Consider the following 13,080-nt stretch of genomic DNA (forward strand, 5'->3'; position numbering starts at 1 on the left):
ATTTTAATGTCCTACTCTTATATAACCCATTAATCTGATTAAAGTCCCCGTTACACGCAGCGATATCGCTAGCAAGCGTACCCGCCCCCGTCGTTTGTGCGTCACAGGCAAATCGCTGCCCGTGGTGCACAACTTCGTTAGGACCCGTCACACCGACTTACCTGCCTAGCGACGTCGCTCTGGCCGGCAAACCGCCTCCTTTCTAAGGGGGCAGTTCGTGCGGCGTCACAGCGGCGTCACTAAGCGGCCACCCAATAGAAGCGGAGGGGCGGAGATGAGCGGGACGTAATATCCCGCCCACCTCCTTCCTTCCTCATTGCCGGCGGCCGCAGGTACGGTGATGTTTCTTGTTCCTGTGGTGTCACATGTAGAGATGTGTGCTGCCGCAGGAACGACGAACAACATTGTACCTGCAACAGCAACGATTTTATGAAAATGAACCACGTGTCAACGATCAACGATAAGGTGAGTATTTTTGAAGGTTAACACTTGCTCGGAGCTGTTACACACAACAACGTCGCTAACGACGCCAGATGTGCGTTACGGAATCTGTAACCCCGGCGATATATCGTTATACGTCGTTGCGTGTAACGGGGCCTTTAGTCTTTGTGAAACACTCTTTTTTGTTTTTTCTTATCACTATTGTTATTAAACAACATTAGTAATCTTGCATTTTCAACATTGCCACTTTTTTTTTTTTTTAGACTCATACTTCCTGCTGTTTTAGGAAGAGTTTACAGCAGTTTCTTTATCATCAGAGGCAGGATTTCAGAGATATATAACACTTAGGGCTGGTTCACACTAAGCGACAACGAGGTCGCTGTTACGTCACCATTTTCTGTGACGTAACAGCGACCTTGTAAGTCACTGTTATGATCGCTGCTTAGCTGTCAAACACAGCAGCCGAAGCAGTGATCATAACCGCGAGAGCAGGGAGCCGCGCACACTGCTTAGCGCTGGCTCCTTGCTCTCCTAGCTACAGTACACATCGGGTTAATTAACCCGATGTGTACTGCAGCTACATGTGCAGAGAGCAGGGAGCCGCGCACACTGCTTAGCGCTGGCTCCTTGCTCTCCTAGCTACAGTACACATCGGGTTAATTAACCCGATGTGTACTGCAGCTACATGTGCAGAGAGCCGGAGCCGGCAGCACAGGCAGCGTGAGAGCTGCGGAGGCTGGTAACTAAGGTAAATATCGGGTAACCACCTTGGTTACCCGATGTTTACCCTGGTTACAGCTTACCGCAGCTGCCAGATGCCGGCTCCTGCTCCCTGCTCGCTTCATTTCGTCGCTCTCTCGCTGTCACACACAGCGATCTGTGTGTCACAGCGGGAGAGCGCCTTTGAAGAAAACGAACCAGGGCTGTGTGTAACGAGCAGCGATCTCGCAGCAGGGGCCAGATCGCTGCTCAGTGTCACACACAGCGAGATCGCTAATGAGGTCACTGTTGTGTCACCAAAACCGTGCCGTAGCAGCGATTTCGGTAGCGATCTCGCTATGTGTGAAGCACCCCTTACATACACAGCTGATAACACAAGATCTTCCAATCACAATAGACAATGTCATAGCTGACCTCTTCCCCCTCCCTTCACAATGAGCTCTGAACATGCTCATTAGATGCGTAGAAAAGTTCCAGGTCTGTTCAGTGTGGCTAATATATATGTGCTATTTCCTGAAACAACAGGAAGTTAAAGTCTAAATAAGCCCTAGTGGCCATTGTGAGAATTGCAAAATTTTTCTTTTTTTTATAGAGATTGTGATAAAGAAAAAGTAACATTGGCAAAAAAAAGTCCCCCCAAGCATTGCATTCGGAAACCTGATTAAAAAAATAGGTCAATTTTTGATGACATATTACCTTTAAGTTTTCTTTAAATGTTAAGTGAAGTAATCGAGGTGGACCCATTGACCTGACTGTATTTTAATTTCCAACTTTTTTTTTTTCAGCAAATGTCACAAATAGACACAGACCTGAAGTCAAGAGCACTTACGTATAACAGCATTAAAACCAATCTGCAGAGCCTGGAGAGGAAAACTGTGTATGTATAGAGATTTATGTGAGTGACTTCAAATTTCTACAGGAGATCTGTTGATAAAAGTAAAGCGGGCTTTACACGCTACGACATTGCTCAAGTGATCTCGTTGGGGTCACGGTATTTGTGACGCACATCTGGTCACTTTAGCGATCGCATTGCGTGTGACATCTATGAGCGATTTTGCATCGTCGCAAAAACGTGCAAAATCGCTCATCGTTGACATGGGGGTCCATTCTCAAATATCGTTACTGCAGCAGTAACTTAAGGCCGCTTTACACACTGCGATATCGGTACCGATATCGCCAGCGTGCGTACCCGCCCCCATCGGCCAATCGCTGCCCGTGTCGCACAACATCGCCCGGACCCGTCACACGGACTTACCTTCCCTGCGACGTCGCTGTGACCGGCGAACCGCCTCCTTTCTAAGGGGGCGGTTCGTTCAGCGTCACAGTGACGTCACAGCAGCGTCACTGAACCGCCGCCCAATAGAAGCGGAGGGGCGGAGATGAGCGGGACGTAACATCCCGCCCACCTCCTTCCTTCCGGATTGTGGCCGTGATGCAGATAAGGAGAGGTTCCTCGTTCCTGCGGTGTCACACGGAGCGATGTGTGCTGCCGCAGGAACAAGGAACAACTTCGTTACTGCTGCAGTAACGATATTTGAGAATGGACCCCCATGTCACCGATGAGCGATTTTGCACGTTTTTGCGACGATGCAAAATCGCTCATAGGTGTCACATGCAACGGCGTCGCTAAAGCGACTGGATGTGCGTCACAAATTCCGTGACCCCAACGAGATCACTTGAGCGATGTCATAGCATGTAAAGCCCGCTGAAGTTGTTCCTCGTTCCTGCGTCAGCACACATCGCTCCGTGTGACACCGCAGGAATGAGGAACCTCACCTTATCTGCGTCCCGGCCACAATGCGGAAGGAAGGAGGTGGGCGGGATGTTACGTCCCGCCCATCTCCGCCCCTCCACTTCTATTGGGCGGCGGTTCAGTGACGCTGCTGTGACGTCGCTGTGACGCTGAACGAACCGCCCCCTTAGAAAGGAGGCGGTTCGCCGGTCACAGCGACGTCTCAGGGAAGGTAAGTCCGTGTGACGGGTCCGGGCGATGTTGTGCGACACGGGCAGCGATTGGCCCGTGTCGCACAACCGATGGGGGCGGGTACGCATGCTGGCGATATCGGTACCGATATCGCAGTGTGTAAAGCGGCCTTAACAGTTTTAGGCCACGTGCACAAGGCTGCACGGATCCATACTAAATTGCCTATAGACCTCTATGTACTTTTTTTTTGTGCCTACAGTTTTCTGCAATGTCACAATAAAGGGTTTTTTTTCACATAAATATGAGGAAAAAAATGAAGGATAAATGGAAACACATAGATAGATAATCTCCAGCACATTGAATTAGGGCAAGTGCGTATTGCATGCATTTACGCTGCATTTAGCACTGCAGCGTAAATGCATACGTCCTGCGTCCCCTCCACAATCTATGCAGATTGTGCATGATACGTGTGCACAATGCTTTTTTGATCGCAGCGATTTGGATGCTGAAATTTTGATCCAAATACGTGCACTCAAGAATGCAGCGTGTCACTTCGTTCCTGCGCTTTGGATGCTGCTCCCACTCTGTCTATGGTGGGGGCAGCATCCCGAGCGCATGAAATCGGCATTTATTCTGCTGAAACACTGCATCCATTATGCAGTGTTTCTGCAGCGATTTTAAGCACACATGTGCTGAAAAATCGCTGCAGAAATTTCAGCATGTATGTGCGCACACAGCCTTAGGCTTACTTCACACGTCCGTGTCTCCAGTACGTGTTTGGTCCTTTTCCTCACGTGCCGGAGACACGGGCACACGTAGACCTATTAAAATCAATGGGTCTGCGCTCACGTGCGTGTTTTGGCATGGACCGTGTGTACGTCTGGAGCATACGTGTGCCCGTGTGCTACAAACGTAGACATGTTTTTCTCCGACATCACGGGTGTTACACGGACCGCACGGATGTGATCCGTGTGACTGCACCGGAGAAAACACACGTGTTTGTGAAAAAAAAAAATCTATACTCATATTCTCCAGCGCTTCTGTCTCTGCTGCTGCTGTCACTTCCTTCCGACCCCCACTTATTATGCTCATTGCATAATCACTTTACTGCGGGCCGGAAGCTGCAGCAGCGGGGAGTCAGCAGGACCGGAGACCGAAGATCAGCACCACGGACAGCGACGCCAGGGGCAGGTGAGCATAAAGTTCCCGTTCTCCGTGTGTTTTCATGGAGAATACACGTAGGCCATAAACACGGCTCACGGAGGGCAAAACGCACCTCTGACACATCCGTGAAAAACGTGCGTGGTTTTTCACGAACGTGTGAAAGAGGCCTTAAGAAAATTCCATTTTTCTCCAAAAATAGAGCAGGGTCTTATATTTTGCTTTTGATAGCAGACTGGAACACTGACTGACTAGAAGCGTTGCACAGGCACCTCCCCTAACGGGAGGATGCCTTAAATACACTGTGCCAACCAGAAGCTGAGAGGTATTTCCTGAAAATAGCACACTGGCCTTTTAAAAGGACGCACGCGTCTTAGTTGCACTCCCGGGAACCCTGCGCTGCATGTACAAGGCCCAGGAGGGGAAGAAGGCAGTAGCACACGTGGATGGCCGGGGAAGTGCAGGGGAAGACATGACCCGACCTGGGCAGTGAGTTAGGGTCTCTGCGAGACGTCGGCACTACACTGCGTCCGAGAACAAATGTGGAAATGTTTGGGGGCAATAAAACTGATGGAAATATTGGTGCAGATGTCATCATTAAAGTAGATTTCTAAATTGAATTCATTTCTGTTTCGAAAGAAAAAAAAAATATGTATCCAGTCAACCCCTTAAATATTCTATTAATCTGTTTTTCTAGATACTAAAAATGTATCTAATAGACCTCACCTTTATTGCACAGGGGCAATTTACTGACGAGAACCTTAGCTGATATTGTAAATAAAGAAGATTTTGTTTTGAACTCAGAATATCTGATCACACTTCTGGTGGTTGTCCCAAAGTAAGTAGAAGACAGTCAGTAGCTGTTGTAAAGTGCTGTGGAATATGTTGGTGCTATAGAAATACAAATTATTATATTATTATTACTTACAGTGCTTTGAAAAAGTATTCACACACTGTGAACTTTTCAACATTTTTTCACGTTACACCCACAAACCTAAACATATTTTATTGTCATTTTATGTGATATACCAACACTAAGGCGGGCTTTGCACACTACGACATCGCAGGTGCGATGTCGGTGGGGTCAAATTGAAAATGACGTACTTCCGGCATCGCATGCGACATCGTAGTGTGTAAAGGCTCGATGAGACGATTAACGAGCGCAAAAGCGGCGTAATCGTATCATCGGTGCAGCGTCGGCGTAATCCATGATTACGCTGACGCGATGGTCCGATGTTGTTCCTCGTTCCTGCGGCAGCACACATCGCTGTGTGTGAAGTCGCAGGAGCGAGGAACATCTCCTACCGGCGTCACTGCGGCTTCCGTTGGATATGCGGAAGGAAGGAGGTGGGCGGGATGTTTACATCCTGCTCATCTCCGCCCCTCCGCTCCTATTGGCCGCCTGCCGTGTGACGTCGCAGTGACGCCATACGACCCGCCCCCTTAATAAGGAGGCGGGTCGCCGGCCAAAGCGACGGTCGCAGGACAGGTGAGTCCATGTGAAGCTGCCGTAGCGATAATGTTCGCTACGGCAGTTATCACAAGGATATCGCCGCGGGGACTATCGCGCTCGGCATCGCAGCATTGGCCTGTGATGTCGCAGCGTGCAAAGTGCCCCTAAGTAGCAAGAATTTGTGAATTGTAAAGGAAATGATACATGGATTTCTAAATATATAAAAATTATAAATCAGAAAATTGGGATGTGGATTTTAATGCAGCAATTACTGCGGCAAATCTTTTGGGGTATGATGCTATCAGCTTTGGACATCTAGAGGCTGAAATGTTTGCCCATTCTTCTTTGCACACTCAGTGACATTGGATAGAGGCATCTGTGAGCAGCAGTTTTCATTTTTTGCCACAAATCCTTAATGGGATTTAGGCCTGGACTATGACTGGAACAGTCACACACATAAATATGGTTTGATCTAAACCATCCATTGTAGCTCTGGCAAGATGTTTAGGGTTGTTGTCTTGCTGGAACGTGAAACTACGCCCTAGTATCAAGTCTTTTAATTCCTCTAACTGGTTTTCCTCCAGGATTGCCCTGTATTTAGCTCCATCCATCTTCCCAACAATTCTGACCAGCTTCCCTGTCTCTGCTGAAGAAGAACTTCCCCACAGCATGATGCTGCCACCACCATGTATGACAGTGGGGATGGTGTTTTCATGGCGACGTGTAGTTTCAATTTTCTGCCACACAGTGTTTTGTATTTATTCCAAAAAGTTCTAATTTGGTCTCGTCTGACCAAAGCATCTTCTTCCACATGATCCCTGTCTACTACATGGCTTTTTGCAAACTGCAAAGGAGACTTCTCATGGCTTACTTTCAAAATTGTGTTTTGACACTCACCAGTGTCGTTGCAACTTCCAGCCCGATCCTCCACTTCCTTCTCCAGTTGTCTTCACAGCAGGCAATGTCTTTCTGCCATGTCTACCTTCACTTTGCGCCAGCACTTAGTGTGCTCAGTAGGCTACAGGCACCGCAGGTTGTGATGTCACAACATCATGACGTGTGTCACCTGATGTCTATTTAGTAGTTGACAACCTACTCAGTGCAGGATGCAATAGTGCAAGGAGAAGGAGTTTGCAGAAGAAGATATTGCCTTCCATGAAGACCTGAAGAGACTGAAACTGACAGAGCTAGCAAAAGATCCGTCAGGGAGCTGCACTGATGGGATAGTTGAGCGGCAAGGTGAGTATAATATAGATTTTTTTATTTTTTAACCCTATTCCCGTTGTAAAATTTAAAAGATTTAAAATTTAAAAATGTAAAATTTGAGATAAATTTGATTTGCCTCAATCTGCGTTGCTCAACTCTATAGAATAAGTGTTATTTGTCGGCTATTTCACCATCAGTCCACCGCTGTGCAGTGCCCCGTAAGGCCACAAAATGTATTAATGGCGATCCTGGAGGCATAGTAAGTTTTATAATACCAAATGAATGATGGTGATGAATTAAAATATGCAACATCTTACTCTTACAAATTTTGTCATTTTTCACTTACAGGACTGGCTATAATGCTTGGCAAAAGACCTATGAATCACTGTCCGATATGGTTGTACCTCGATCAACCAAGTAAGAATCAGTGGGTATAATGGTTCAAAAATTAGAAGTTGTTACGGGAAGAAGGAGAACTTGGGGGACACAAGAGTATGAGAAATGTCTGTTTCCTGGTGAACTGTAAAGCCACCATACACATTAGATGGAAAACCTGCACTCGCATGGGGGTTGGACCTGATGGTCCTTGAGGTCCATTCCAACTCCACCATTCTATGATTCTATGATCTCTCCCATACATAGGAGCACTCATTCGGTCAAGTCCTCCTGTGTTCTCTATGAGAAAGCCACCGACTGACATGTCTGCAGACGGCTTATCTCAGGGAAAACAAAATGATTGGCAGTCCGAAATGGAACATGCTCGATTAATATTTCCCTAGACGATCAGTTGAATGGCGCCCCCACATTATACCTCCCCGGACGCTCAGTTGACTGGTACCCTCATAGTCATTAGACTGTCGGTCGAATCCGGTGGATTTGGCTGGCATTGGTTTAATATTTATAGGGGTGGTGGATGGTTTAAGACTGGCCTTCTAGGAGGATTTGAGGAACTTGGTTGTGGGCTCTGCCAATGACTTTGTACTAATCAAATGCAGTGATATATAGTCTGTACACAGGAAGAGAACATCACCTTGAATGTCAATCCTACAAGTGAATATTGACCAATCAAAGAGTCTTGCCACATTACTTGAGATATAAATCCAGATCAGACCTCTATTTGCATACAGCTGTTTCAGGGTTTTTGACCCTCATCAGTGTAAGGCTTCGTTCACACAATCATATTTCACAGTCTATATATGGACCGTAATGTTATATTTATTCAACACTATGGACAGACGAGTTTAGAGTTTCCAAATGTTTTCACCTAACTCATCATTTCTGAAGTTTCGAAAAGTGGCAAATTTTGATACAAGTGTCCTGCAGTCTCGCTCTGAAGTGATTTCATGTATGACTGAATTTTGGTGCAAATTTTGTGACATTTCAGAAGAACATTTGGCTTTTTGTTTTTAAAAGTCACAAAACGGGTTAAAGATTAAAAATAAATAACTTTTTTTTTTATATTGTGTCATTTTGATTAATTTGGAGTTAAAAAACATCAACAAATACCAAAAGACAAAAGAAAAGTAACTGAAAAAAACCTATACATTTTGAATAAGGCCTTTAACATCCCAGCGTAGCATTGCAGGATGCAGCTCTTGCCATGTCAACTTGGTGTTTTACACAAGGAACAAATTTACCCCTTGATCCTAATTTGAAAGGCCTCTCACTGATGTTTCTCTCGCACCCATAGACTTGTATGGGTGCGAGTGATCCGAGACTTGCAGACAGTCGCTGCATGCTGCGATACTTTTCCTCAGTCCAATTAGGGCTGAGGAGAAACTTGCAGATGTGAGCTGCAGCATTGTCTTACATGCATTGCACTCGTGCGAGTCATACGTCAGTGTGACTTTGCCCTTAATAGAATGATCTCCTGCAGCTGTTTATCCCCAGAGTTACTGAAACAGAGCTGACCCATCACTGCAATCATCTTTACTCCAAATGAGTGCATTCTGATATCGGTGCAGATATAGGCAAGAAAATGTACAGGAGAAAAGCAAGGGTTTATAGGCCACTTACATGCATTTTTACTACAGTGAAGACAAATTCCTTAATAAAGTGATTTGCAAACTTTTCATGCTGGAAAAAAATCTAAATGCTAAATCATGAAAGTTTAGTTAGTCTTTAAGTCATTTTTATTTAGTATTGGAAGACAACTTCTGACTTTCCTAGTGAGCAATCCTCAGCAACTATTAGTTTTTATGGAAGATGTGAGCGAAATACACTCCTATGCCTTTTGAACTCCAAATTAATAAGAAATCAATACATCACACTTTGCTTAATATGGTATACTCAAAGAATTCTCCTTTATTAGTACATGTGACCAGTTTATATAGGATAACAGACAAAGGATAAGTTCCCTCGGAACTATGCAACAATAAGAGCAGTAGGGGCATGAATAGAAATGTAAAACTTCCCTCCCATCAGTATTAGCCGAACCGTGTGATATCACTAGTTTTAAGACAAGATGGACACTAAAGGGGGCTTTACACGCTGCAACATCGCTACCGATATATCGTCGGGGTCACGACGTTAGTGACGCACATCCAGCGCCGGTAGCGACATCGCAGCGTGTAAAACCTAGGAGCGATGATCAACGATCGAAATTTTTTTTAAAAACGGTGATCGTTGACACGTCGCTCCTTTACTTAATATCGCTGCAGCCACAGGTACGAGGTTGTTCGTCGCTCCTGCGGCATCACACATTGCTATGTGTGACACCGCAGGAATGACGAACATCTCCATACCTGCGTCCACCGGCAATGCGGAAGGAAGGAGGTGGGCGGGATGTTCCGGCCGCTCATCTCCGCCCCTCCGCTTTTATTGGCCGGCTGCTTAGTGACGCCGCAGTGACGTCGCTATGACGCCGAATGCACCTCCCCCTTGAAGGAGGGATTGTTCGGCGGTCACAGCAACGTCGCTGACAAGGTATGTGCGTGTGACGCTGCCGTAGCGATAATGTTTGCTACGGCAGCGAGCACCAAATGTCGCACGTACGACGGGGGCAGGTGCTATCGATGTCGCAGCATGTAAAGTACCATTAAGAGCAAAATTGATTCTGGAAATCAGACAACCGATTAATATAGAGAATGTGATTAGTGACATCAGTGACTATACAGACAAAATGGGCACAGGCGGTATGACTTCAGGTCTGCAGAACCTGTGCGCCGCCTTTCATCGCGCTGTCTGTGTGCTTCCGTGCAGGATGATTGCAGAGGACACAGAAGGAGGCTTGTTTACCGTAACCCTCTTCAGAAAAGTGATTGATGAATTTAAAGCTAAAGCTCGGGAAAACAGGTAAGAGTTTGGCATGAAAGAATCCCAGAAAAGCGGGATAATAACCCCCCCAGGGCCAATATTCATTTGATATATGCCCTGCACGGTATTTATGCCCAGATTTCATGGTGTACCACATAGTGCACAAATAATGCAAAGATAAAATTAATAAATAACATTGTCTTGTGCCACTGGCGGATACAAACAGAAAAGGGTCCCTGTGCAAGAACAGTATATGGGCCCTTTTGCAGCCCAAAGGCTCATCAAAATACACAATTCCACTTGCTTTGGATGTACAAATGGGCTTCTTACCTTTTGAGCCCCTGTGCGTTACACCAATGGTATGTCCGTTCTGTCTTGTGCCCAGATAATACTCAGAGATAGATGCCTCATTCCCTACATTACACTGGAGGCGGTGCTAGGTGGTGAAGAGAGCTGGAGTGACAGAGGCTTCAGATCTACCATAGCCCTTTTTCCTCATTTGCACATCAATTCAAACACTGATTTCTCAGTAAGACTATGTTCACACATTGCATTTTTTCTATAGCTAAAACCTGCTCTCTTGGCAGTAAAAAATCTGCTTCCAAAAGGTTTTGCTGCATTTTTGTTTCGTTCTTTGTTGCTTTTTTTGACTGTATTTTTTGGGGTTTGTCATTTGTCTACAATACATGTTTAATAAAGTTAGTTTTATTCACCAAAAATACAGTGGTGCGATTTTGCACTTTCTTATTGCTTTCAATGGTGAAAAAACTCTGCAAAAATGCAGAGAAATTGACACGCTGCTTTTTTAAAAAAACGCAGCAGTTTTCCATTTCAGTCAGGATAAAAAAGCAATTGTGTGCATGAGATTCCTGAAATCTCATAACTTTTGTTAGGACTGTAAAAATCAGCTTTTAATTTGCATAAAACCCATGAAAAAAACGCTCCAAAAAAAACGCAACATGTGAACATAGGTTTACTGAGAAATGCACTGGCCATGTTAAGGTATTACTGGACTTGTCTTCGAAAGAGCTACATTCATAAATAAATAGTTTGGGGTGTGAAATCCTGTTGACAGATTCCCTTATAAAATAATCTGTGGTCATAAATCAGCCCTTGAGGTGTTCAGAAAAGACAGAGGAAAAAGTGACAAACTCCGCGTCAGACTGTCATAGCGGGCTGACTGATGGATTCTCAGTTAGCTCAGTCTGCAGCTAGTAATAGTGCAATGTGATACAGAAACTATAAAAGTCAAATAGTGCAAAATTTGTAATGAAACCCAATAATAAATATAATTTTTAGGCCAAAATATATTCATTTAAGTAACAAAAAAAAAAAGTCTCCCACTGTATAAATGAATTGTTTTCCAATTGATTCTATTTCTATTCTTTTTTGTCTTTAGGTTCATAGTGCGAGAGTTTAACTTCAATGAGAAAGAGCTTCAGTCAGAAAAAAATGAAATTATTAAACTGGAGGCGGATAAGAAGCAGCAGTATGTACGTATATTTTTGAGCAATGTAATGGCTTGTGCTGAATACATCACTATTTGCCTAGTGCAGTGTGTGCAAGAGGCTGGCTGGTCATTTCACAGAGGCCCCCTTCTCTGTCACAGCCTATACATAGATAAAGATTAACCCCTTACCACCGAAGCCTGTTTTTACCTTCTTGATCAGGCCAAATTTTACAATTCTAATAAGTGTCAATTTATAAATCAGGAGTGGACAATACTGAATCAATACCAAGGGGTGCAAAAAAATGAGAGGGTACTTACAAGAATACATCACCAGAGCCACCGTCAGTACATTAATACATCACCAGAAGCACGTTTTAAGTATTTTCGGAGGATTTGGAGAGTTTCTACTCACTAAAAATCAGTGCAAAAACAATGAAACTTAAAATGAGTTTTTGGAGCACAAACTCGAAATCCTCCTCATAAAACTCAAAACTTTAGATTAAGTTTTAACATAGCCATCAAACACAAAGATCAGAACCACTGTCAGTACATGTATACAGTACCAAAAATAGTGCAGCTATCAATCTAATGTACGGTCAGACCATATACCATTGTGTCAAGGTCAGAATGACGATGATGATGAGACTCAAAGGATCTCTCGATATCCGGCTGCTGTTTCTAATTAAAAATGTCATGAGTGCACTTAGAGATTAAATAACTAGACAGCAAGTCAGTTACATCTATCTCCATGACTGGCTCTTAACCAAGTGTGTTTTTTATTGTTTGAAAGAAACTCTAGACCAAGCAGTAAGGGGGTGTAAACAAAAGTTTTAGTCCAATCAGGTATCGTAGGTCAGGGCTTCATGACGTAGAGAGATCTGCATATCCTTCTTGGATTGGTCAGTCCAGACTCCAGGAATTTCCTTTGTCCATCTGTCTTGGGTGTAGAACAGGAAATAGCAGCCATCTTTACAATTACATGTGGTGGTATATACTGTGTCTAAGGAAAATACACTGAATATGCAATATACATATATACATGTTAGTAAGAAACAAAAGCATTCACAAATATGTGAGTTAGTTCACATCTACTGAACTATATAACTGAGTCTATGAAATGGCTGAATTAAGTATTTTTGGATACTCAATTCTTTATCCTCAACAGTCCCCCCTAAAGACTTACTTCTGCCATTTCTAAATTCTAAGGGTACTGTGTTCCCCTAGGAAGAGAGGTAGAAATATCTGTTGAAAAACCTGCCTAACTGAACGTTGAAACATGGGCGGAAAGGGGAAAGGGGTTTTCTTCACCGGTTTGAGACCAAGGACTCCTAGGCGAGTCCTCACCCTTTGTAGTTGGACTTTCCCATGTCTCAAGGTTCTCTAAGTCCTCTCTTCTAACTGTTCTGGCAATGCTGGTCTAAGACTGTACAGGGTTTTCTGAAAAGGATAAGTATGAGCAGAACGCTCAGT

The 13,080-nt window shown here is 44.4% G+C and overlaps 1 protein-coding gene across 1 annotated transcript in view; it reads left to right on the top strand.

Moving 5' to 3' along the window:
* ATP6V1C2 (ATPase H+ transporting V1 subunit C2) overlaps positions 1-13,080 on the top strand; it is a 115,493-nt gene that overhangs the window by 89,730 nt on the left and 12,683 nt on the right. The window contains exons 6-10 of the mRNA XM_075338766.1: positions 1,947-2,038; positions 4,986-5,084; positions 7,254-7,322; positions 10,107-10,199; positions 11,560-11,653. Of these exons, the coding sequence (XP_075194881.1) occupies positions 1,947-2,038; positions 4,986-5,084; positions 7,254-7,322; positions 10,107-10,199; positions 11,560-11,653 (447 nt within the window). The remainder of the gene's footprint in view (positions 1-1,946; positions 2,039-4,985; positions 5,085-7,253; positions 7,323-10,106; positions 10,200-11,559; positions 11,654-13,080) is intronic.

This window comes from Anomaloglossus baeobatrachus, chromosome 3 (genome assembly GCF_048569485.1).
Source record: "Anomaloglossus baeobatrachus isolate aAnoBae1 chromosome 3, aAnoBae1.hap1, whole genome shotgun sequence".
Lineage (NCBI taxonomy): Eukaryota > Metazoa > Chordata > Amphibia > Anura > Aromobatidae > Anomaloglossus > Anomaloglossus baeobatrachus.